At 37.8% G+C, this 27,686-nt stretch overlaps 1 protein-coding gene across 2 annotated transcripts in view; it reads left to right on the forward strand.

The window, feature by feature from the left end:
- The first annotated feature begins 584 nt into the window (after nucleotides 1-584).
- LOC134530423 (coiled-coil domain-containing protein 186) overlaps nucleotides 585-27,686 on the forward strand; it is a 44,812-nt gene continuing 17,710 nt past the window's right edge. The window contains exons 1-10 of one of the 2 annotated variants that reach the window (XM_063365229.1): nucleotides 585-1,566; nucleotides 3,796-3,982; nucleotides 5,632-5,844; nucleotides 7,271-7,390; nucleotides 9,679-9,814; nucleotides 10,822-10,976; nucleotides 11,409-11,551; nucleotides 12,970-13,150; nucleotides 20,830-21,069; nucleotides 25,844-25,999. In XM_063365229.1, the coding sequence (XP_063221299.1) occupies nucleotides 1,022-1,566; nucleotides 3,796-3,982; nucleotides 5,632-5,844; nucleotides 7,271-7,390; nucleotides 9,679-9,814; nucleotides 10,822-10,976; nucleotides 11,409-11,551; nucleotides 12,970-13,150; nucleotides 20,830-21,069; nucleotides 25,844-25,999 (2,076 nt within the window). In that variant the 5' untranslated portion in view covers nucleotides 585-1,021. The remainder of the gene's footprint in view (nucleotides 1,567-3,795; nucleotides 3,983-5,631; nucleotides 5,845-7,270; nucleotides 7,391-9,678; nucleotides 9,815-10,821; nucleotides 10,977-11,408; nucleotides 11,552-12,969; nucleotides 13,151-20,829; nucleotides 21,070-25,843; nucleotides 26,000-27,686) is intronic. The other variant, XR_010074814.1, reaches the window with a different exon arrangement.

Genomic DNA, 27,686 nt, shown 5'->3' on the forward strand with positions numbered 1-27,686 from the left:
TTGGAGTGTTATTGTATTTCAGACAAAAAAGAATGCAACAGAAAAATGACGACGCATCGTTAAAAGCTATACTTATAGCTGAAAATGAATAAGTGCGAAGGGTCTGTTTTCGTAATGTTAATAAACGAATATTGTGCTAAATTCGAAATTGCTGAAATCCTTTTGAAAAAATTTGAAATAATATATCAAATTTCTTCAATTTCAAATTTAACAAGAAAAATTGAAGGTGGCTGTGATGCTCACACATCAGAAACATATAGTGTGGCTTAAAACCACAATTCTCAAAATCGCTCAAATTTATGAGCACCAGCTAGAAAAATAAACACAAATATTACACAATCTTGAATCAAATTCAATAATTTGTTTTATTCATAATTGATAATTTGACTTTGTTAACAGATTGTACATAATTTATTGAAAACAAAATTGAATCTAAGATGGTGTTTATATGTCCCTAGTCCTTATTTATCACGTGGCAATAACAAATAACTATATTAAATATTTGTGAATATCATGTGGCAATAAACTATTCTCTGCAAACTTATTTTCGTATTTCATGTATAAAAGTTCTTAATTCTGCCAGAGTTTTTTTTTATATTGGTGAAAATGACGAAATGATTTGTATCAATGTTAAGATTTCGGATATTAGCCTAACACAGCTGTTGTAAACATTGTAATGTGACATTGGGAGTTATTGAAAAATAGTTTGATGTGTCGTATTTTTTCGATGAATGCAATGCTGTTTGTATGCATAAGTAATGTGTGAATTGTTATGAGTGCTACGTAATTTAATAGAATGAAAAGTATTTTTTACACGATTGAATTTTGAAGACTGCAAAATAATAAATAATTAAACAGAGTTTTAACCAATTTTTTTCCCCTTTATTTAAATTTTGGGTTTAAATAATCACTGAACTGTTAACATTATTACCTGTATTCACAGATTGAGAATAATTGTGCTCATGAAGTTTATTCCATATGTGGGGAAAAGTGTGATGGAATTCTGTCTAGCCAAGTGAAAATGGGTGATGTGGAAACTCAAGTTGTTAATCAAACTAAAGATGCGAACAATCTTTCAGTGGAGGCAAGCGATGAACAGAACTGTTCCACGTTGGAAGAGCCGTCATCCGCAACCAATACAGATTGTGTGCAGTTGCAGCTAGGGTCGGTAAACGGCCTCCAAGAAAGTGTGTGCGATGTGGTTGATGGTTTTACTAAGGAATGTGTTGTGCAGGAAGAAGATTCTGAAGTGCATGCGAAGAAGCAAGACCAAAATATGGCTGAAGCCAACAGTAACTGTGTGCCAGCAAGTCCAGTCTCTGTGAATGCAACAGTTGAGAATGTCGACGAGAACTTAACGTCACGCGGGCTTGTTGATGCTGGAATTCTGAAGACTGTGTCAGAGGGACCATCAGATGTGTTCTCCATCGAATCCCAAAATACGAAAAAAATTTTACCAAACGGGTTGTCGGAGACCCTGCTTAATCACCCTGCATACAAAACTGTAATAAATGAACTAGCTCATTTGAAAGCAGAGATGGTTGGACTTAATTCTAAAATAAATAGGTGAGTGGCTTGTAGAAATGGCATTTAATATCAAGATTTGTGGAGCAAATAGCCAAATATGCTCAGGCCTTGTCCCCTTTGTACTTGAAAAGTGAATGGTTGCTGTAATGTCAAAATTTTAACTTTCAAAATTCATATAAAGGGAATGAATACACCCTTGAACGTCCTGTTCTGTGAAATGGATATATATGCCACTAAAGTGTTCTTTGATGCATAACTTTTTTTTAGTGTTTTGTCCATTTTTGTAATGTTTTCTGAAAATATGTTTTTTTTAATAACAACATTCAACATTGCTGACCAGGAAATGTATAAGAAAATTCAATTAGACTTTAGACAATAATTAATGAACAGACTTGAAACTTTAGTCAATGGAGGTATTGTTTTATAATAAAAATAGTTAATGTGATGGCGTGTTGCAGTTGTAGGGAAATATTAATGTTTATGGTAATTATCAGATGATGCTGCTTTTTAAAACTCTTAAGAAAAAAAATATGAAAACATGTTTTTCACACAATACACACGTCCCTAAATTTACTCCGAAGGGATGGTTTCGTATTATCTACTAGTTTGTTAAAAAATTAAATTTTTATAGCTTATATTACAATCCAGATGAGTTGTGAGTCAGTAGAGAAACTACACCTATAATAACGTTTTTAATTTTAATCTATCGCAAAATGATTCAGCAATATTTTTCTGTCTTTAAGTTATGGATTCTATTTATTTAAAAACAAACTAATGAGCTATTTTATTTCTTTTTATAAAAATTCCAATTTATTTTTTGTGGAATAAAACCCTATAATGTTTGAATTGATGTAGGCCAACTTTTATAGTGACTGATTGAAAATTGAAAAACTATATTTTCTTACAGGAAATTCAACAATATTTTAATGGTTTGATTGGATTTTTGGAAGCTGAATTTTTTTAAAAATTATTAGCAATTTTTACATTACGGTAATAAAGAATTTGAAGGGAAAAATGTGAAACAAAAGTTTTTTCGAAAAGTTCTTTAATCAGCATTTTTGTTGCTGTTAAACTGTACAATTGATTTCCAAAGTTTGGCTATAAGGAACAGACACATTCTGTACCTATAATTGTTCAGTTTATTTTTATTTTTCCAACGACTTTACAAAACCTTGTATTTATTTAGGCCTAAATAATTTAGTACTAAAAAGGTATAATCAGTGTAGTTAAAAATATTTTTATTGTAGTGAAAGGTCTATTATTCCAGCCCGTTTGAGGCCACTACCATGCAGATGAGTGATATTGCAGAATTATTGAACTTAAATAAAGATTTGAGGGGAATACCAAAGACAAATTAATGTGCAGTTTCATCAATGATATTTAAAACAAGTTATAATAAGCTATCCTATAGAAAGAAAAATATAGATAGAATAGTGTTGGTCTCAAAAAATCAATACAGAAATCTACCAGTGGAATGATAATGTCTAATTTAACCCCCTTGAAAACAAGAAACACTCTACTGAAGTGAAAACTGACCGTAACAATAAAATCTGAGCAAACTAAAAACACAGTCAGCACACAACCTGGCAACCAGGGTCAACAGCCAAAATACACCAAAAAAAACATCTGATTGTGAGCAGCTTGATTGGCACGGGATAACAGACTGTGTTAAACCATGAAATGCTAAATTTAATAGCTTCCACTGTGCCTGGTCTTTTCTTTGTGTGTCATCGTCTCTGAGTTAAAGGCCTCGCCTCCGGTTACACGTACGGTGCGCTGAGCTTCAGGAAAAACATCACAATTTGAAAACTGCTCAAGATATCTGAGTGGGGTCTCTTTACGAAAAGCATTTAAAAATTCGCCGAGGGCCGATAAGTAGTTTGGTTTCCGGGCTATTTATGTTTTTGAACTACATTTTGAGAAGAGTTTAAAATGGGTAAAATACATGTTTTCAGAGTAATTTTTAGGTATAAGTTAAATGGTAAAGATTCTGGAAAGCAATTAAGGGACTTGCATTACACCTTTACCAACATTTTTCCCGCCATATAAATGTTATGGTCTCCGTTTAGATTTTTTAGTTGTCCTATGCGTGATGAGAAGACTGCGTGCCAGTTCAGAGGCGATAACCATGCTAGAAGCACCAGCGATCGCCATGCTTGTAATCCCGCCTCACCCTGACGAGGCGGGCCCCTAAGCCCCAGCTCCTCGGAACCTCTGTGCACGTGGCCGTGTGACGCGAGGGCTCGAGGGACGTGGTGGGGCGTGCAGGCTGGAGACGGAGAACCAGCGGCTGGAGGAGACCAGCTCCAGCGACATCTACGCACTGCAGCTGGAGGGCCTGGAGAAGACGATTGTGCAGCAGCAGCAGGCACTGGAGAGCGCGCGGAGGGGGGCAGACGCAGCCGCCCGGGCCCATGCTCAGGAGAGGCAGCAGCTTGAAGCCCAGCTCAATAAGGTACTCCTGCATTTCGCACGCTGTCTTACCTCTTTACGTACTATTCTCTACGGTTTGGAAAAGGATCCAGGTTCTAGGTACACTGTTTTTACAAATCTTATTAACCCAGTTACAATGTTTTCCTGCTTATAACATAATATTTTTAAAGTCCCAACATTTTCCCCATTAGGACAGTGTATTATTCTCTTCCTTTGTATAAAGTTTCACAAATTATGCATTTCCTGCTTATAATGTTTTCTAAAATTCAATAAATGCAACAAAAAAAAATTGAAAATCTTTGTATATCTTATACATGTTCGCAGCTATGAATCTGTTAGCACCTTCATTATGGAAAACAAAATAACAAATCCTTTCATTTCTTGCCATTCTGGTGTGTTTTCAGATGTACATAGGAATGCACAGAACACGCATGTGTAAGTGGCGAAGGAATTGGACGTAGAAATTTCCACTGCAATGCTACTGTTGTGAGTTGTAAGACAACTTTACAGAAATGTGGCAGTGTGTCTGTAAAGACAAAGAAAATAGAAGTTGAAAGTTTAATGAAGATAAAATAAAATTGTTGGCTTTGGTTTTAGGAAATTTGAGCATAGAGTGGACCCATTAGTGGTTTTAACACTAAGTGCTAAATTGATATTTCTTGCGTATAACGTTTTCCTGCTTATAATTTTTTTTCTTTTGCCCCTTGAAAAACATTTTAACAGGGTTCTACTGTAAAAACTTTAGTGAAAGGTCTCTAATCTGACACTTTTGGCACCACGGCCGTACCGGATTAGTGATCTTGCCAGATTATCAAACGAGATATTTTAACAGGAATACCAAAATGAGAAAATTTGAAATGTAAACTGCTAGAAAACAGGAAATACGGCACTGAAATGAAAACCGACTTAACGGATAAACTCTGAGTGGACTAAAAACACTTGCAGCGCAGTAATGCGACTACGCAACCAATGCCAAAAGCTGGAAACTCGCCCGAAAAAATTTAGATGTAAGAGGTTTGATTGTGGTCAGATTGCCGGGTTTAAGAGCCTTGAGTGTGGTGTGGCCTGTGTGGTTGTCCGGAGCCAGGTGGAGGAGGCACGTCCAGGGTGGTGTCCACAGTTAGTACTTTCGTACTAGATCTAGTACTTTTATAATTTTTTTTAGTGGTCCAGTAAATTTACGCTCAGATCTAGTACTTTTTTTCTTTAATATAATAATATTACAGTAACTCCAATATGTTTAATTATTAAGCGTGATTATTTTTAAAAACTGTGGAATGTATGTGTGTGCTGTGATATTTAAGTTCGAGCATTGCAATGTCGTAATGACTTCCTAAACTGTCAAAACCATAACAAATTATTTATTTATTTATTAATATTGTAACATGCTCACCAACAGCCGAGGGCTTTAGCGGTGGGCACGACACATATATACGACAACATATAAACAATACAAACAAAATACAAACAAACAAGTAAAGTTAAAATATGTATAACTATTAAAAATAAACATCAAAATATAAAATGATTAATGAAATAATATGTTAAATATAATAATAAATATAATATAATAAAATAAAATGCTTTAGTATTTTTTTTTTTCAAATCTAGTACTTTTTTCTGGCCTAAGTTGGTAGGAAATATTTTTTGCTCGTGGACACCCTGTTTCAGCTGGGCAAGCAGGTGGAGGCGGAGCGGCGCGACAAGGAGGCCATGGCGGTGCGGTACGCCGTCAGCGAGAAGGAGGTGCTGGACCTGCGGAAGGAGCGCGAGACCTGGGAGAGGAGGACGAAGGAGGCGGGGCGCGAGCGGGAGCTGATGATCGGCAAGCTGAAGACGGCGGCGGCGGAGAAGGCTCGCATCGGCAACATCCTGGACGCCAAGGTGAGTTGCTCGTGACGTGCTAGCACTGACGCTGTTCCAGCCGGTCGTGTTGGTTACATTGATGTTTCATTCCCGATAGAAGTGCCGGCTGGCTGTGAGGGAACCAAAGCGTCTCAAAAAGTAGCAGTGAGATTTGGCATTTGAAGCGTCATTACCTATGTATTAAATTCTAGTTAGGGAGTGCAAAAAGAAAATTGATGAATGTGAATTGTAGTGGATTTTGGAATTTTTATTTTTTTTTTCTCCCAGTTATAAACAAAGTTAGCCTACCTTTTTAACGTTTAGCCCTGAATATTGTTCTCCTCAGGGTGTGGCATTCTCCGTGTGGAGTACAAGTCCCATGCTTTTACAAAGACCTGGTTCACTTTCAGTGTTGGGCACGTTTAGGAATTTAATACACAAGAGCTCTTAAGCTAGCCTACATACATGCTGGCTCCATGCATGCAACCCCCGGTGGTCAAACAGTGACACAAATTCGAGAACACATCTTTATTGTCCGTGCTACATCCCTACAAGCTCCAGCTTACATATTTTATTGTTAAAAATAAGCCATACAGCACTAAATTGATTTACCGTGAGGTCCGGTCCACACACGTGGTCAGACAGAGTCTGATCGTGTTTCGATGGTTAAAGCTTTAGCATGAAGAATAAAATCATTGATTACACAGTCTACCTTCCGAAGTTACGCCTCACAGCACTATTTGGTTGGTGATTAAACAAAGTTGAAGTACGCAGGGTGCTGGGCATGTCCTTCCTTGGTTGGTGCTCGTTAAAGCCGAGAGTATGACTTTGCCAGAAGACAATGAGTCGGCAGCACCCACTAAACTGTTGTAAGTGAATAAAGTACAACACATAATTATACATATTAAATTAAGCTATTTTACATGGAGTAGCACAAATCCTTATTACTTAATTACACAAAACGCTATATAGGTAAATAAATGCCAAAGCTTCAGGAGCCATCGGCTAAATTGGAATTAGTTCAGGGTCATTACAATTACAAGTATTACATAAAAAAAAGTCACCCTGGATTCCTTAAGAGTCTGCCCTAGTTAAACACTACCTTGGGATGGAAAAACATGTAAAACACAATTATATTTATTTGTGGTTTATTTAAAGAGTATGCTGCACTGACACTGCTGCCAACTTTGGAGGGTTTGCTTGCAGGCTGTTTAACTGCTGTTTTACGCGCGCACACACACACTGAGGGGGTTCGAAGAGAAGAAAGGGGAGTGGGGCAAGTGTGTGCCGCATCAGGCTCTAACGAGAGGCGCAGCCCATGCTCAATTTCAATATTGTATTTTTAATTAATTTTGACCGGGCGCACTGGATAATTGTGTGTTTGACATTTAGCAGTTTGATTTTTAAATTTTGTATGTTAAATACTTCACCACAGTTGTTTGTTGCCGTTGTCCCGGGAACGTAGGTCCACGAGTTGTCGTCGCTGCAGAAAGAGCGTGATAAGCTGAGCGATGACCTCTCGTCCAGCGACATCAAGATCAAGTGGCTGCAGAACAAGCTGCATGCGGAGATGGAGGCTCACAAGGTGCTGTGCATTCCAGCTCACCTCAACACCCTGGAAATAACCTTTCGATAAAGTGTGCTGCCTGTCATGTTGGCCACTAAATAGATAGTTTCACTGCAGTAGTTTTGATCAAAAGTTTAGATGTATAGATATTTAAGTTTGTGGCCTCTGATTTCAAAACTACTGCATTTAAGTTTAAAAAAAATGTAATTATGTCATAAATACTCGTGTGCTAATTCTTATCTGACCATTCCTCTAGACTACAGTTGCTTGCCAAATGTATGAAAATCATAAGATTTACTGCAGTTTTAGTGTTGTATGGCAGAACCTACCTGCTGCTAAATGCTTGTCTATCACACCACCCAGAGACAACTGATGCATTCCATAGCAAAAGATAAAGGCTGCATTAGCTCTCTCTGCAGATTTCCGTGTCAGTCACTAGCAATAATACGTAAAATCTTATATATTTCTCTCTTTTTACGTAGTTTGTTTTAGTTTCAGTTAAATTTATATAGATAGAGCCAAGATTTTATGGTGTTATAAAAATGCAAATATTTTCGTAAAAAATAGTGGATTTAGCCTTTATCATCATTGAAGATTAACATATGTAATAACTACTAGCTTAAAACCCACGGTTCACTCGCGCAATTTCAGAGTATTGCTAAAATATTACCATTGAAACAAAAGTATGTGATTAATTCCAAATCATTTTTACTAAATAAATAGATACAAAAAATTTGTCTGGTGAATAAAATATTTATTTCATAACAAATCAGTTTAAGAATGTTTTCAAAGTGGATATGCATAGGCCTTTTTAATTTTTAGCATAGATAAGGTATCCGATTTTAAAACTTCTGTTTTAGAGTATTTGAGTATATATATGTATATTTTACCTTAATGAATCACACCTGCCTCCTTTTCATTTCATGAGGTAGGCAATTAAAAAAATTACTAAACATGCACCAATTTCATTTTAACTAATTTTATGCCATCTTTACACTAACACTTTCATTTACTATGGTTAAAGCTATGCTTAGAATAATTAAAAATTTCACCTTATTAAAAAAAACCTTAATTGAAGGATGTTTGATACAATCTCATCTTTATTTGAAATAATGAGTACAGATATCAAAATTTATTTTCCTATTTATTAGTTCATTCGTGGTTTGCTAAGTATTACTTAAATAAATCCCCCAAATGTTTACCCCTCTTCTCTTTAACCACACACATGCCCATGTAAAAATCAGTCAACCCAACAAAAAACAAACACGTCCTGTTTTTTTTTCTTTTCACTGCAGATTTGAAATCATAAAATTTATATTAAGTATAAATTCATCTTGCCAATACAATTTAATGGATTTCATAACTTTTTATTTTTTAAATAATATTAACCCCTGTTACAACTTAAGGGCACCGCCTACCCAGACACACATACGGTGTGCAGAGCTTCAGGAAAAACAACGCGATTTCAAAACTACTCAAGATATCTGAGTGGGGTCTGCTGACGAAAAGTATTTAAGAGTTCGCTGAGGGCCGAAAAGTACTTTTGATTTCGGATTTAGTTTTTAAACCATATTTTTCGAAGAGTTAAATGGCTAAAACACAAGTTTTCAGAGTAATTTTTAGGCGTAAAACAACCAGTACAGATTCTTGAAAGCACTTAAGGGACTTGCATTACACCTTTATCTTCATTTCTCGGTCACATTACGTTACGGTCACCGCTCAAATTTCACAGTTATCCTGTGACGACGAGAAGACTGCGAGTCAGTTCAGAGCCTTGCGCTTAGAGGCTATACCGCGCTAGAAATACCAGCGAGCATCGCGCTTATCATCCCGCCTCACTAACACACATACATCCCTGACAAGGCGGGCCCCTTAAGAGGTGTTATGCGGTATTTTGACTTCCATTTTGGTGTTTGGCAGTTTATTGACATAATTTTCTCTGTTATTTAGGTATTATCGATATTCACCATATAATCTTGCCTCTAGCTATGGGGTAAGATGAGAAAGATCGGTGGTGACATCGCAAACTTTTTGTACGTCTAGCGGCCTAAGATAAATTTTTAATATTTTTGGGACGTGCAAATTTGGAGAATTTAATGGGTAACCGAACTGAAACATTTTAGATTTAACTGCAGTGCTACACTGGCTACTTCATGGTATGGTTTGCATTTATACATTTATAGTAAATCAGAGGTAATAAATTATATCTTTTTTCCCACTTTTATGTTACTTAGATTTAATTGAAATATGCCATAATGTTGCTCATACTACAGCAGTGAGGGTGTGACAGAGTGTGTCGTGGGTAGGAGGGACAGGCCAGCCTGACCAAGGCCAACCAGAAGATCACAGAGCTGAAGGAGGAATGCGAGCAGGTACGGCGCGACTGCCAGGTGGCCATAAGAGACTTCCAGCAGTCGCAGGACAACAAGGCGTACACTCTCGGTGGGTCTCTTAGCTGCAGTGCATACTGTCATGATTGGCGGTGGCCTCAACTCTAAATATGTCACAGTGATATATGACAGTCAGTTTTTAAGTCTCTTTCTCGCACATCATGTGTATTATTAAATATTCTTGTCGATGATTTAAGAGTTATTTCTATAAATTTATCACGATAGCTCTGTGGAATTGGTTGTTGCCATTAATGCACGTAAATATTATTACAAATTGTAAAATAATTATAAAATGCCTCACAAGTGATCATAATTAATACCACTTGTTTGACAGTTGCCTGCTTTAAATATCACCTGTTTAATATCTGATGACAAAATTTGTGACAAAACCAAAAATTTAGAAGAACTGTCATGATAGGTTTACTAGAATAGACTTTGAACAGAATTTATTTCATGAAAATTAAAGATCCATCGTGTGTGAGAGACTTCCTTAAGTCTTCCTTTCCGGTGTGATAAGAGTTGTTCCCTCTTTTATAGTTAACTTTTATTGTTGATTACCTTTTGCTTTGAAAACTTTTTCTAACTAGTTTTAATATTAACATATAGAAACAGACTCATTTCTGCTGTAGGGGCTGGACATATTTAATTTTGCTTCTGAATGTATGAAAAGCTACTAAGCCTTAAGTAGTTTGCATCATTAGTTTTCTCCTTTCTTACCTACTGTGCTTGGGTTAGGTTCTAGGAAAGATAAAATTCACTGAGAAATATGTTTGTGTAGGAAATCAGAACTTCAAATATAAGAGTCATTGCGAGGCAGTGGCTTGTGTAGTTTATGTAGTCGGTGAGCTACTAAGCCTTTAGTAGTTTGCATCATTAGTTTTCTCCTTATCTACTGTGCTTGGGTTAGGTTCAAGGAAAGATAAACTTCACTGAGAAATATATGTGTGTAGGAAACCAGAACTTCAAATGTAAGAGTCGTCGCGAAAGCGGTGTTAAGGGGCGTGAGGCAGTGGCGTGTGTAGTGTATGCAGTCGGTGAGGCGGTGTGGCTGGCTTGCAGACCAGCAGCTGAAGGAGCAGCAGGCGAGGCTGATCATGGAGCGGCACGAGCGCGAGGACAAGGAGGAGACTCAGAGGCAGCTGCAGCAGGAGGTGGTCAACCTGCGCTCCAAGCACCAGCTGCTCATCAACGAGAACAACACGCTCTCTCTGAAGGTGCGGGCTGCCTCGCTTCCCACTCGTGGGAAACTAGGACTGCACACGTAACAAACACGCAGCACTCGCAGCAAGCACACAGCACTCACATTAAACACACAACACTCACAACAAACACACAACATTCACAATGTGTACAAAATGACACAAAACACATAACATGAAAAAAAAAAAAACATAAAAAATAACACCCTACTGAAAGGCTTTTCTCGTTTTAAAAAGTAAATTATCTGGTGATAAAAAGTGAATTCGAAGGTAATACAAACGCAAATAATGAATATACATTTGTGTTTGCTATGGATTAGGAGTGTGTTAAAAAACCTCTCTGTTTGTATGCTTAGAAATTATTTGAAAAATATGTGATATTCATAATAATTAGATGCTGGACTGGAATGAAAACAACAGGGATTGCAGAAGCCAACTGGTCTGCAGGTGCAGAGCCTGGGGAGGGAGCGGCTGGAGTACGAGGAGAACCTGTCGCGGCTGAAGGCGACCAGCGACGGCCAGCGCCAGGAGCTGGCAGACCTGCAGGCGCGGCTGGCCGAGATGGAGTCCCTGCGCATACAGCTGCAGTGGTCAGTCGTCTCGCTGCACCTCTCCCCGTCACACACGTAACACTATACTGACTACCGTAAAACAGTCTGCTCAAAGAATCTCTACGTACCGTGTTCTTTAGTTCGAATTTGAGTACTTTGTAAGTTATTTACCAGTGCTATTTAGAGTAGGGTTGTGCGAAGCTTCGTTAAGTCTTAAGTCAAATCAAAGACTAATTTTCTTTGACTTCGTCTTTGGGAAATTTAAAAAAACTTCATACTCAAACAGGTTTAAATTTTTGAAGATGTATGTCAATTAGGTAGGTTTATTCTCTTAGTATGTATGTATTTAGTATTTGTTTAACTATATTTTTTAATGCAAACATTTGAAGCTACAGCTTGTAATGAATATTTATTTTTACAATTTTTCAAATTTTGAACACTTTAAGATCTAACTTTGAATGCTTGTTATAATCCTGGAGGCCTCAGTGGCTGAGTGGTGAGATGACTCGCCTCTATTGAAGTGATCTGGCTTTGATTCTTGGTAGGGTCAAACACAAATTTTTTGGAAGTAAAAAAACCTGGCAGGTTTTTCCCACCCCGCAAGCCAGTGGATTTTATTTAATGGTACTTCCGCTTCCTCCACCGATTCCATCCTCACCTCATGAGTCATCACCCCTCATCGTCTCTGAAGGCCCCAATGTCACAGGATGTGAGCCTGTATGTTAATACCAGACTTAAACAAAATAAGAAAGATCAAAGCCAACTAACTGTAAATATATTTAAAGACATCAGGTGTAAATATGTAGTGATAACTAACATTCTCATGAATTGTGGCCAATGTAGGAAATTGGTGAGAACAAAAATCTTTACATTAAGCTTTGTTCTTAGTATTTGTATTTTTATCTCACGATCAACCCTTTAAAAAATAATTTTAATTGGTTTGGAAGTAATTGCTGTTTACAGCAGAGGTCTTTGATTGCACTAAATAACGAGATGACAGGGACAGATCTCCCTCACGGGAGCTGTGCGCGAGCACAAACCACAGGTGTGTGTCGCAGTGGCGTAGCCAGGATTTGTGTATGGAGGGTGTTAAGAAGCATGCCCCACCCCCTTCCCCCCTGTTTTAAAGCGGGTGGTCCGGGGGTCCTCCCCTGGAAAAATTTGGATTTTAAGGTGTAAAATAGTGCTATTTTAGCAGTTTTCGGTACTTAAATTTAAATATTGTAATGGTAAAAATTTTATTAATTTTAATATGAAATTTGTTTGAGTGATGAATAAGAAATTAATTAAAGATTTGGTGCTAGGGGGGGGGGGGGGGGTTTGAACCCCTAACCCCCCCCCCCCTGGCTATGCCCCTGGTGTGTCGTCGCCGGCCAGGCCACGGGCGGGCGGCGAGTCCAGCGCGAGTGCACGGTCGAGGCGTGCATGTGTGTGTGTGTGTGTGTGTGTGTGCGCAGCGAGCAGGAGAAGGTGAGCGGGAGCCAGGGCGAGGTGGAGCGCTTGAGGCTCAGCAACGCGGAGCTGCAGCAGGACATGGCGGACTGCCGGGAGCGCGAGGCCGACCTCCTGCACTTCACCCAGCAGCTCACCGACAAGAACGTGCGGCTGCAGTCCGAGTTCTCCGCCACGGAGGCCAGGGTGAGGCCGCCTCTCCCCGCCGCGGGCCCCCTGGGCTTATGCTGATACAAGTCTTTAACCCTTTCCCTGATTATCCCGAGTTTACTCGGGCTATTAATTGTAATAAAAATATATTATCCCGAGTTAACTTGGTCTTTATGTGGTTTTCGGGTTGAAAATTTACTAACCCGAATAAACCCGTATATTTACTGTATAAATGCTACTCAATGCTCCACTAAAATTTTACTGCCTACCGAGCCAGCGAAGCTGGCTTGTTTTGCTTCCGCAAGCAGTCACTAGGTTGTGCTGCTTGTATTGTCTGCTATTCTTTCATGTACTGCGTGTTGCCTTCTGCGCCGTGTCGATAGCGCGCGTTTTCGACAAATTGTATTTTGTTTTGTGCTCAGTTTACATATTGCAAGTGAATAGCCATAATTTTAAAAATTGAGATCATCATAATTACGTGTTTCTTTTATTATATGTTTGTTATAATTGACTAAAATATATGTTTTTACTGACAGTTTATTTTTTTTATAACTCAATGTAAATAAACTGAAGTTTTGACAGTTCTTACATCCTAAAATGGATAGTGATGATAGTAATTGCAGTGATAGTGAAATAGTAAGTATCGATGGCGATGTTGAAGAATCTGGTAGCGAATCATCTTGTTCAGAAGGTGAGTGCAGTTCAGACTCTGACAGTTCTGTTGACTGGTCGGCTTTGCGACAGTGGTGCGAGATAGACAAAACACAACAGCCTCGTCCTCCACCACCACCAAGATATCCGTTCAAAGGTATTCCAACAATGAATTTCCAGCTACCAGGAGATAAAAGTTATGACTTGTTGGAGTATTTTGAGTTGTTTTTCGATGACAATTTACTCGAAATCATTGTTTCTGAAATAAACCGATTTGCAGAGCAAACTCAAGCCAAACAACCAGGTTCATCAAAACAGTTTCGTCCCACTACAAAAGAAGAAATTATTGTTTTTTTGGCTGTGATAATATTACAGAGCATTGTGAGGTTGCCTGAACAACAGCTCTATTGGTCGAAAAATCCTTTGGTTTCCGTGCCAGTTTTTTCAAAAATACTGTCCTACCGTCGTTTTGTTGAACTGAAACAATATCTACATTTTTCTAACAACGAATCTTACAATGCTGAAACTCACCCCAACCCAAAATAAAATAAAATTTGGGAGGTGTATCAGAACCTAGAGAAGAAATTTTTTGGTCTCTACACACCCGAAAGAGACCTTACAATTGATGAAAGTTTACTGTTGTACAAGGGGAGACTAGGATGGGTTCAGTATATTCCAAATAAGCGTGCCAGATTTGGAATAAAAACTTTCATGTTATGCGAGTCGAAAAGTGGCTACGTGGTCTCTACCATCATATACACAGGGAAAGGTACTTCACTGAATGAAGAGTTCAAAGAACTTCCGATGTCATCTCAAGTTCTGATGACTCTCATGAAGCCCTTTTTAGACAAGGGATATTGTCTCACGACAGACAATTTTTATACATCACCACAACTTGCAGATATTCTGATTTCTCGCAACACTGACACTTATGGCACAGTAAAAATGAACAGAAAAGAAATGCCAGCCCAACTTAAAACAAAAAAACTGAAAAGGGGTGAAATTACAGCTTTTCAGAGAGGAAAAGTGATGGCTCTTCGATGGAAAGACAAAAGGATGTCGTTCTTCTCAGCACCATCCACAGTGCAGATACGGTCGAAGTGAAAACTGCCTCTAAAACTGTAACAAAACCAAAGGTGGTAGTTGACTACAACAACACAATGGGAGGAGGTGATTTAGTTGATCAACATATGTCCACTTATCCACTTCCTAGGAAACGTGGAAAGAAATATTATAAGAAGATTTTTTTCCACCTAATGGAATTAGCATTGTGGAATTCCTACGTTATGTACTGCAAACAAGGTGGCAAAAAATCTCCGCTACAGTACAGAATGACAATTGTCCAGGATATATTTGAAAAATATCGCCCGTTTGTCACATCTCCATCTCAGGGACGTCCAGGTACCACAGCACATCCTCTTCGTCTGACAGGAAGGCATTTTCCTGATCTGATACCAGCTACTGAGAAGACAGCCAACCCAACAAGGCAATGCGCTATGTGCAGCAGAGTACGTGACTCAATTGGCAAGAAAATCTGCAGAGAAAGCCGTTACTTCTGTGCAGACTGCAATGTTCCTCTGTGTGTAGTGCCGTGTTTTCGTGTGTATCATACCTCACACAAGGTAGAATGAACCACATGGTATGTGTTTTATTCCTTAGTGTTTGAAGTGTATAAGTCTACTAAGAATTAGTGATATATAAAATTTTGTGCGTGGAAATTTATGACACGAGTTAACTCGGGATAATAACTATTGGAAAATAAAAAATTCTATATTTATATGAAATTAATAAATAAATGTATCAAACTTATGTGCAATGTCATAGGCAAATATAGTTATTTTCAAATATGCAATAAAAAAAATTGATGTTTTTGGATAAGCACTGTTGATTTTATTTGTATGGGAAGGGGTTAAATACTTCAATACTTTTTGTAGATACTCACTTTGCAAGTCTCCATTATAATTCAATATTTGCAAGTAATAAGTCTGTACCTCAATAAAATTATTTATTAAAGGATTTTTGGTAGATGACAAATAATTTCGCCTCACAAAATTAGTGCATAGCACAATACACAATTGACTAATTAACAAACACAATATTCAAATTGTAGCCCCGGGCCTATAGCTCAAGCACCGGGGGTCTACAGAAAACCTTCCACACTCCACTGTTACAGGAAAGCCAAAAAGTCAACGTCGCCCTTCCCTGTTGCGTGGGTGTAGGATCCAGTTACCATCAACAAGTAATAAGGTGGCATGGGAGACTATGGGGCTCAACTTCTAACAAAAAACTCGTGTTTAATAAAAATAACATTTACTTTAAAAAACAATTACTTGCATACCTAATTTGCGTAAATACCTTGAGCACCTTTTCCGTTACGAGCTCTATCAATGAACAAGCATATTACCATCCTCATACTCCTAGGTAATACTGTACATACAGTTAGTAATAATATTGTAATACATTTATAAAAATATATATTAAGAAACTAACAGTCCACTAATGAGTCTATCTGACCAACGTAACATTACCGCAGCGCGCTACTTGATTATACTTATGGTACTGTTTATTATCTCTCATCTGTCCCACGATAAAGTTATTATTATTATTATCTTGAAGTTAATAAAAATTAAATGAAAGTTAACCATAGACGACAGTTTCTTCGCCGTGACTGAGTGCACACGAGTATTGTAGTACTAGGTCCGATTTAACTCTCAATATGTCTTGTAGCTGGGGAGACTTTCATGGTGGAGAATAATGTAGTTGTTTGCCTTACTTTGCGATGCGTCGTGCTGTCATGCCGCTACCTCGGCACTTGCCCGGGCCCGGGAACTCGCAGACGCTGCTCGCGTCGCGTGATGCCTCTCGCCATACCCTGGGACTTCCACTAGCCCCAAAGACGATACATGCTCGGCCGCAAATCTGCAAGGCCTCGCCGCCACTTCCCGAAGTGCCCACTTCGGCGTCCAGACCAGCACTGTCCTCAGTCGCGCAAGCCGCACACTCCTCGTCGGCTCCTCACTCGGCAAACCTCGACTCCACCGAAAAACCCCGAAAGTGTCGGTCACACTGGTACCAACTTCACAAACTGTCAGTACGTCCAGACCGCACCAACACGGGAAAGTTTGGAAGGAAAAAAAAAATTACCTGCTACTAGAAATAAATAAATTTAGATTAATTAATCATAACAAATAAATAGCGTTAACAAAACATAGGTAACCGGGTGATGCCGTTACCACCCCAGTGGTAACAAAATGTAGCATTAAGTTACAGAAAAAAGAGTAGTAAAAGATGCCTCTGGAAAAATAAACAAGTAAATAGGTAGAGATGGGTAACACCTGATTGGATAAAATTTTACTTTTTTCATGTATGTCAGTTTTGGAGTGTAGGTTGGAAATATTACATTAGAAATCCAGAAAATTTACAAGGTCTGTCGATACAGATACTAAAACAATTACATCTGTATATCACTAAATAAATATGCTCATATTCTAAAAACTGCAAGCGGAAATGAGTTTCGAAACATGGAAGCAATCCGAAACATTTACAGTATGTCCATTGCATTTAATGATTCAACCTTTCATATTAAGCTTAAGAATTAATTTTTGCCACTAACAGTATTTTTCACATAACTGTTTAAAGTTTCAGAATTGCCCAGATGGAAATTTTTCTGCCAGTATATAACACCAGTGTTCTTTTTTTTCTAAAGTATAAATCCTTGAAATAAATAAATAATTTAAAATCCAGCTTAAAGGAACAGTAAACATGTAGTTTCATTTTTTATATGATCACAATAGACTATATTGTCAAAATAATTAAATGTAACCACAAAACTACATCCTTAATTAGGTACCTTTAACTTTAAAAGAAACACAGATACAACTTGTTTCAGCACAGATTGTAATATTGTAAATAATATTACATACTAGTATCTAGTATTATTTACATAATTGCATACCTACTTTACAGATCTTTCTAAAGTTTTAAGTCACACAATGTGTGCAACATAAATAAAACTATTTTTTGCATACCTAAAGATTATTCACTGTGTACTTTGGAGTGATGTTCAATAAAAATGCAGCTTTTACACTTTATTTCATAATAGACTTGTGAAGAAATGCATAATTTTTTTGCTGAAGGATGAATGTAATATCATTGGCAGGCATTAGTTACATTGGCCTATATTTGTCATTAGCTGTATTATATGGCATTGCCCAGTCTTTAAGCAGAGTGAAGAGGCTTTATAAAAGGGGATGGGGGTGGGTTTTTTTCCCTTAAATTAGTTGTAGACTGTAGTTTTTCTCTTATTTTGAATATCAAATGCGCAAATTTTCATCAAATTTCTTACAATATTTGTAAAGAGTGGGAAAGGGGATGATGTTTTTGAACTCTTTATCTCTGGTTTTGAAGGTAAAATGCTCCAAATTTGATTGAGCTCGGAGTAAAACTGTGAATATGTACTTAAAAACAAACCCACACTCACTCTTCAGTATAAACAAATGTTCAAAAATTGCTGGGCATAAATTAATGGGTACGGAGAATGCCAAAACAGCAATAATTTTTTTAGGAACATACGTTCGGAAACACAATCTTGCAAAGTTATAGGCATGAACAATATTGTGCAATTTTGAATTTTGTGTGCACCTAGCACCGCTCCACTGGCGGAGGATGCGTGATCTTCAAATGCTCCGCAGGAACCAGGCGACGAGCTGGGCACAAAAATTTAGGTTAGCCATACGCGCTAACAACCAGGGGTCTGGTGTTAAGCACAGTGATGGTTAGTTATGGTACTTTCACATTTTACACATTTAGCTTTGGGCAAGTTGCGCAGTTTTGACTGATAGTGAATATGTTGCTGCGGTTACAGGTTTGACAAACAAGAATAGCACAGCACACTTTATATTTGCAGAGTTGGCAAGTATTTTAATATTGTATGGGTGCACTTACCAAAAACTATTACTCAAAGTACGTGTACTGAATAGGGAGACCTTCGTATGGCTTAACCATGCAACTGCCTGAAAATTGGGAGTTTCATATCACTAAAGGTGATGTACACCAGACTACTTGTTGTTAGTGCATTTTGGACAACTAAACTTCTGCGCCCGGGAATGTTTGAATGTCACTCCGCTGCGCTTGCGCGTTCTCTGTCAGTGGAGTAGTGCCGTGATGTAGGGCTGTGCGAATGTGACTTTTTCAATGCAAATCAAATGTGAATCAAATAATTGCAAATATTTGCGAATAGCAAATAATTTGCGAATATTTTCTAATTAAGTTCTAAGTATAAATCTGAATAGGTAATTACATTAAAAATTTGGCATATTATAAATTGTTGTTTAAAAGAGTAATGTTCTTTAGCTTTAAATACATTTTTATTGCTCAAGTAACATGTAAATTTTTATGTCTCTTCTAATGTTTTAGTAATAAAACACAATCAGTGGTATAGAAATGTCTTCATCAAAAGCCAAGCCTACATCTTGCCATCAACATTACGTAAATTGCAGTGCAAAAAGACCAATTCCTTTACATGTTCTGGATCCAGGCATTGCCTCTTGGAAGTGACAATGTTCCCAGAAGCAGAAAAACAACGTTCTGAAATTCACTTCTTATTCTGAAAATTAAAAACGGCAAAAAAAGTTTATGAAAGTAAACAGATCTTCGATGTATCAGTTTGATTTTCCGCAATAAATAGTCAAGCGATTACCAATCGATATATCGAAGAGTTGTTTATTACAACTGCTCGTGAGCATGGTCAATATTCCGTTCTCAGTCTTTTGGAATCAAACGTGTTAAGGCAAAATAAATTTTAATGAATTTTGTTTATCGTGTCTTTTTAATTTTATATAATTATTTACGTAAAATTTTCGGTAGTTTAAAAAGCGATTGCGCTGGAGCAGTTCTAGCAACACAATTCTCTGGCCATGGGGTGCTCTGCTGGCCATAACCACAAACGGACACGTTTTCTTTTTTGCTGTAGCCATGATGGCGGCTGTGTTTACTTTTCTATCGTTAAAAAAATTCTCTAGATTTGTATTAGTAAAATTAATAGAATGGTGATCAAAGCGTATGTGTGCATTAGTTTTTAAAGGTTATTATTGAAAGCTGATGCGCTGGCATTGTTTAAAATAGTTTTACACTTTTATATGGCACATGGCTCGCCCAAAAATTGTGCTAAGGACAACTGGATATAATAAATTAATTATGCTACACATCACGTAAAGTTTGTATTTAAATCGTAAGCATTTATGATAATTTTCACACTACATTGTCTCTAACTGTTCTCAGCATGCCCATTTACCTAACCTAAAATTTGATCTAAGTAAAGGTCTGCTTACAGTTTTTTTTTCTTCCATTAAGTCTCGGTAAAATGATTTCTCGAGGTTCGACATATTATTGTATCACACGTTTTGTCAAACAAAAGTAATATTTTTTTAATACATTCAAAAACTTTCGAATATTTGAAATTTTCAAATACCTAATATGGTTTCGAATGTGAATTGAATCAAATATTTGATTTGCACGAATATTTGCAATTTCGAATATTTGCACACCCCTACCGTGATGCACGTAAATCATAAAATTTTTTAATACTACTGTTTACGCCTGTAACGAGCAGAGTTGTGTTTGCAGACATAGGTTCCTTTACGGTTATATTGCTTGTTTTGGTTGGCATTTCCTGCCGCTCATAAAATTTGGACAGTCTCCGGGTAAAAGGTAACAAGTCACATTTTGGTGATTTTTAGAGAACTTAAAACTTAAAACTCTTAAGTAGGTATACTTAGAATATGTATTGCATTTTTAATCATTGGCAACTATGTTGGTAAATATGTTGGTAAATAAAAGAATAATGCAAGAAAAATTTAAGTATTGAAATTCAATTTTTATCTAAGTTTTTTTTTTTGTTTCTCCTGCAAAAAGTGAATTCTTGACTTGTTACCCTTTACCCGGAGACCGTCCATTCATGCCCGGCAATTTCCGAACACCGTGTACATAGACTGCATAGTGTATATAGACTTGTTCCCTTGCGAAGCACGGCGACGAACGGAGAAGGCACGTGCGTGTGTGCGCAGGCCCAGCAGCTGGAGGGGGAGCTGGCGGCAGCGCGGCAGGAGAGCGCGGAAATGCGGGCGCGGATGGAAACACTAGCCGCGCAGCTGGACCAGGAGCGCGCCCAGCGGCGGGAGGAGACTCAGCTGCTGGCGCGCCACGTGGCGGAGAAGACGCAGAGGGCAGACGCTCTCGCCAGGCAGCTGGAGGACCAGCAAGGGGAGAACGCCGTGCTGCGGCGCAAGCAGGCCGCCGCCCTCAAGGTGGGCGCTCTCCTCGGCGGGTCTTCTGAATATACTTGCAGGGGCTCCGCCCACCCTGACACACATACGGTGTGCAGAGCTTCAGGAAAAAACAACGCGATTTCAGAACTGCTCATGATATCCGATTGGGGTCTGCTTACGAAAAGCATTTAAGGGTTCGCTGAGGGCCGAAAAGTACTTTTGATTTTGGATCATGTTTTTAAACTGTATTTCTAGAAGAGTTAAAATGGCCTAAACGCATGTTTTCAGGTTAATTTTTAGGCGTAAAACAACCGGTACAGATTCTTTAAAGCACTTAAAGGGACTTGCATTACACCTTTATCTTCATTTCTCGGCCGTATAATGTTACGGTCACTGCTCAAATTTTCACAGTTATCCTGTGACGACGAGAAGACTGCGCGCCAGTTCAGAGCCTTGCGCTTAGAGGCGACACCGCGCTAGAAGCACGAGCGAGCGTCGCACTTATCATCCCGCCTCACTAACACATATACACCCCTGACAAGGCGGGCCCCTTAAGTGTTTCAAACTAACATTAAGCACTCTATTAAGAAGTTCCATTAAGGACCTAATATTGTAGAACTATTAAGGGCCCCATATACCTGGACACACATACAATGTACAGAGCTTCAGGAAAAACTACGCGATTTGAAGACTACACAAGATATCTGAGTGGGGTAGTTTACGAAAACAATTTGAGAATTCTTTGAGGGCCAATAAGTAGTTTTGTTTCCCAATTAAGTTTTAAATTGTATTTTTATAATAATTAAAATTGCTAAAAGGTGTGTTTTCAGAGTACAGGAAAGCACCAGTACAACGAACTTAATTTAAACGAACACTTCACTTAACCGAACTCATTGTTTGGTCGCGCGTTTTGTAATGTATGCGCGTGTGACTTTTCGATTGCACATGGTGGAAGGGATGACTGTAGACGGCATATTGAATCAAAGAAACATGCGGATCATTTTATAGTCATGACGAGCAATAAATCCATATCGTAGTTTTTTCGCTACATCTGAAGAAACGAAAGTAACGAACGCAGAGTTATTGTTTACTAGTTCTTTTGTTTGTCTTCTGTTGTTTGTTTATAAGACAGTTATTATCCAACCAGGATAAAAGAAGCAAATAAACAGACAGTTGTTCAAAAGTATAACTTGGAATACTTTGAATTGAAGGTTGAAAATTTCCTGTTAAATTATTGACATTTCTTACATATTCAGATGATTGTATTGTTCAAATAGTTTTTTTTCTTCGATTCATTAATTTTCATTGTATTCATATACATAGGCCTATATTTTTCATTTTTTTTTGCATATTATTGTCCTTGTTTTATCTTGTGTGTGTCATAATTCCTCAGGAAAAATTTATCGTGCATGATTTACGCGTACTTTTTTCATATAATTGTCATTACTGATGGGTGTGATTTGAGGTTGGCAGCTCTGCCTACAATGTGTCTCCTGACCATAGACAAAGCATCAGCAGAGAGTATGTGAACAGGTTCTTCAAGCGGCCATAGACTAATGACTGAGATACTGAACCTTAGTACACTTAAGGTGTTTCATGTGTTTATCAGTATACATATTTATAACAATGCTTATGTTTCAGTATAAAGAACTTCAGTATAACAAACTCAACTATTTTTTGGTCCCTTCATGTTCTTTATAGTGAAGCTTTCCTGTAATATGTAGGTATAAAACAACTGGTGCAGATTCTTGAAAGCACTTAAGGGACTTGCATTACACATTAATCTTCATTCCTCCACCTTATAATGTTACAGTCACCATTCAAATCTCATAGTTGGCCAATGCATGACAAGAAGACTGCGTGCCAGTTAAGAGCCTTAGTGTTAGAAGCACCAGCGAGCGTTGCGCTTATGATCCCGCCTCACTAACATAAATATACCCCTTACTAGGCTGGCCCCTTAACCAGGAAAAAAAAATTGTCGTAAGGTTCAAATCATTTGTATTTTTATATCAAAGGCAAAAGAATTTTTAACCTACTACAAAAAAAATTTTTTAACTAAAATTTACAAAATAACATTGGACAGTTATCATTTTTGTGTAGGTACTATATGAAATTGGTTTTCAAGTACTTGATGGTTGATACTTGGTGGACAGTCATTGATTTGAGAAATGATGTATTCTAGTACGTATTCACATTTCACAATAAAACGGGGGGACCAGCACGAGGTCACTGAAACACGAACTCTTCACAAGATGTCATCTTGAGAGAGACTGACATTTAGAGGAAGTCAAGTCTGGAACTGTTTGTATTAATGCACACAGCTGCCATTTTTTTTATGTATCCATGTGCATTCAAAACCATTGCATATTAAACAGTCATACAGATGGACAACCATTTTGGACAGTTGTAGAATATTGCTGGTTGGACGTGCTTCCACGGGCAGGAAGAGTACATGGCATATTGTATTCATACTTGATATCATTTAACCTAACAGACTGCTACTCAACTCTGTTACAAACTCTAAATAACAAAAAAAAAGTTTTCCCCTAACTTGTTTTTGAATTAGGCTTGACTGCCTGCAGTCTTGTGAAACAGGCTCTAATAATGTCACCGTCTCTGGCAAGGTGGTCTGTTGTAATACCTACCTAAGGTGGTCTCAATCTAGAGTGGAAGACATTCTACACCTGAAGTTATGAAATGTCAGTAGATATGCTGTGATGTAGTTGAAGTCACTTTTTACCTCACCATTGTTGTTATCTTTAAAAGATTTGTGCAATGGGAGTGCATGACTTGATGTAAGTTTTTGGACATACGCCATTGCTAAGAACTTTTTCTGTTGAAGAAAAACTAATAAATTAAATAAATAAATAAAAATACTCAAAAAAGACAAAAAACACACAAAATTAAGCAAACAATTGTTGTTGTCAACAAGGATATGAACACCACAAAATATTCCGAAACAGGAATATGGTCAACAAACAAAGAAAAAACAAACAAATAAAAATGTACTAAGAGAACGAAAAAAAAACAAACACAAATGATGACAAAACAAAAATATTGAACCCAAAATAATTCAACACAACAGTTGAAACGAGACAAAAAACACGACAAAACGAAAAGACAAACAAACACAATAGTTTTACCAAAACAGAAACAAGCGACGTTTCGGGAACTGCTATCTGCTCCCGTCCTCAGGCAGAGACGCACATGGTACGGAAACACAGGTCTTCAACAGAAAAAGTTCTCAGCAATGGCGTATGTCCAAAAACTTACATCAAGTCTCACCATTGTTATATTGCAACACCTGAAACATTGTGGAAATAGTGCGTGAACACGCCTGACGACGGTTAATTGGTATGAATGAGAAGATCCTTTGCTAAACACAGTCACTTTTATAAAATACAGTCCTTGTAAAATGTTTCCACAACGCAAACACACTTCAGCAGCCAGTATTTTGGGTGTCTTGGAAACATGGCGCTGACTATGTTCCTTGCTGAACAAAATGCGGAATACACTGCCGCTTCCTTGCTCTACACAGCTTCACTGCCTCTCTTAACTCGATGGTAAGGCCTGGAGGTTGTGTACGTTTGGTTATAAACCAGCCCGCCTGTTACAGTATGATAGGTTTGCGTGCCATTAGCACGTCATACAACATATACTATCAGTAGAGAAAAGATTTTATGGTTTTATTTTTAGTCCAATTTCGTTTTGAAAACTGAAGATTTCGTTGTTATCGTTTTTATTTTTATAAAAGCTGTTTTGTAATACTTCACCAAAATAGTTGTAAAATTTCATGCTGCAGTTTTGTGATAAAATAATTCGTATTAAATCGGTCTAAAGCAGATAGTATATTCAGAAAAATAAAAATAAAGTAGCCAGCATTTGCGGTTAAAATTTGATTCAGTAAGAGATGCAAAATAGAACACATTATATTTGTTTTCCTGATCCATACACTTTGGTAACATTTTTTGTCCAGAAATAATGACATTTCTGGAATTTGAAACATTAAAAGATTGATTTTTTTATGATTTGAAGTTTTGGTTAAATGCCACTTAATTCCATGACATCACTTGCATTTTGGTGCTACATGGTGTATTAACTTTTTTATTTAGGTGTTACGCAGTATTTAGACTTGCTTTACAGTGTTGTTTCAGTTTCATCGCAATTCACTGTATAATCTTGTCCCTAGCTATCAGTAACAAACTTAGAACTTCATTTCAGGGGTGGGGGGGAATCGTGGTAGCAGCGGGAGGGTCTGGGTGGAGGAACAACTTTTGCCCACTGTTTGCTTTCAAATTCTTTCCCTTTGTGTGGTGGGCGGGGGTGATGGAATTTTTATAATTTAAGGGAGGGTGATACACAAGGGCGTCGCCAGCCGATGGCCGGGGGGGGGGGGGGGGGGGGGGGGGGGCAAGTTGTGGGAAAAGTATGTGTTCTTTGTTTCAACGAATTTCTTCCGGAAGACCATAAATATATTAAGAGTCTGATTTAGTGAATACAACTATGACAACGAAACGATAGCCAAATACAAAACAAACGACCCGACTGCACGCGGCTCGCCATCTTGCCGAACTGTTTATACGACACGCAAAAGGGGCATAAGTAACACTTCACACAGCAAGGACATAAGTCACAAAGTCCGAACAGTATGTATTTTTTTTGCATTTGGCTACAATTTTATTTTGAATCTCTAGGGCTCTAGGGGGTAGGCCCCCCGGCGACGCCCTTGGTGATAAACATCCCCCCATCTCTCCGGCCGTGTCGCCCCCCTGCAGCGAGGTATCAGTGTTGCGAGGAAGGGCGGCGTGCGCAGGAGCTGGGCAGAGAGCTACAGCAGTGTCGCAAGCGGCTGGAGCAGTCGGAGGCGGCTGGCTCGCTGCTGGGCGAGGGCTCCCGCGCCAGCTCCTGCTCCTCCCTCAACGCCGCGGACCCCGTCGCCTCCTCCCGGGAGCCTGCCCCCGCCGCCCAGGTGCTGTCATTGTGCTGCAACAGCAGATAACATTTTCAACACACACCCGCACGCAGAGATTAATCTCAGGGCTGGGCCGATGCCGATCATCGATCACAATAATCGGCCGATTTTAACGCGTCGGCATCGGTACCGATCTGCAAACTATTTACCGATCACCAAACACCAATCATTACATACTAAATCAAAATTAATATATACTGAATTAAGCTTAAAAATGCAAAGTTGTACGTTTCTGATTTACTTACAAAATAACTAAATAAGGTAGGCCTACAATCACGTATCAACTAAAACACGAATTTACAGTATTAATTTGCATATGGGTATTTTTAAATCTTGCCAAACCATTGTTGTACGGAGTTTTTAATAATTCACAATAAAAACTCTGATATTTATGAAATAATACTAATTTTAACTTACGTCTATTGCACTTACGAAACCACGGCCATAAAATATTGTGTGTTGATTTTTATATTTTTATTATATATACTATATAATTCTTAATTTGTCTGATCAGCGCCAAATGATCGGTATCGGAATGATCGGCAAATTTAGTGATCGGCCCAGCCCTAATTAATCTTAGGGTCTTATTTACAATGTGCAGTCTACAATCGGTACGTAGCATTCAAATTACATTTTTTGTTTGTCTGCTACCATGTTGTTTAAGTTTAGACATGTAATCACAACTTTACTTTCAAAATAACATGATGACTTTATGCTGTACAAACTTCTCACTATGTAAAATAATTCACCAATGCATTCATAATACTGGCTTTCTCAAAAATGGTTTTAATAGTTTAATGTAATTAAATAATTTAGTGTTATTCTGTTTGTGTGGTTTTCATATTATAATGTTTATAAAGTTACAAAGAAATACAGTAAAAATTCTTCCGGCATCAGTTAGAAGTTTGCTCACATTCAGATTATTCAGGTGGTTCAAGCTGTTCATCTTGGCTGCAAGGTTGCATCACTGCGCTGCCGGAATTATTAGTTTACCTAGAGTTTATTGTTATTTTTGGTTTTCATTTCAGTACAGAGTTTACTGTTGTCTAGCATGTAAGCCTGTGCAAATACTAGTTTTTTGATGCGAAGTAAATATAAACTCTAATGTTAAAAATATTTGCGAAGTGAATTGATTTGCAAATATTGCTCTCATTACACTTATTTTATAAAATACAGGATTGAAGCAACAAAAAATTATTGTTTGTGTTTGTAATGTCTGAACTGATTGATTAACTAATATGGCCGTATGGATAACATTAGTCAATAAAAACTATAAAATAACTGCATAATATTAATAGTGAGCATTTATAAAAGCAAATGGAGTGCCACCTTTTGATAATTTAAGTAACCAACTTTATTCAAGTAAAAGATATAAAAGAAAAACAAAAAAAAAATATTAATGAGTGAATATTTTAAAACAGTATCTTCACATTAGATGCGAAGTTTTGCATCGCAACTGAAGCTTCAGTTAAACAAATATAGAAAATTGTGTGACGAAGTCGAATTGAATATTAAAAAAGCTTCAATTGATGATTTGCGTAATCAAAGTTTCGCTCAGACCTACTAGCAGGTTAGAGTTCACATTTTCACACTTGGTATTACAATTACCAGCAGAGTCATCAAAAGAAAGGGGCGGGAAGTGGATATAATCACCATGACCAGGGCACCAGGGGGGTCAGTTGAG

This window comes from Bacillus rossius, chromosome 3 (assembly GCF_032445375.1).
Source record: "Bacillus rossius redtenbacheri isolate Brsri chromosome 3, Brsri_v3, whole genome shotgun sequence".
NCBI classification, from domain to species: domain Eukaryota; kingdom Metazoa; phylum Arthropoda; class Insecta; order Phasmatodea; family Bacillidae; genus Bacillus; species Bacillus rossius.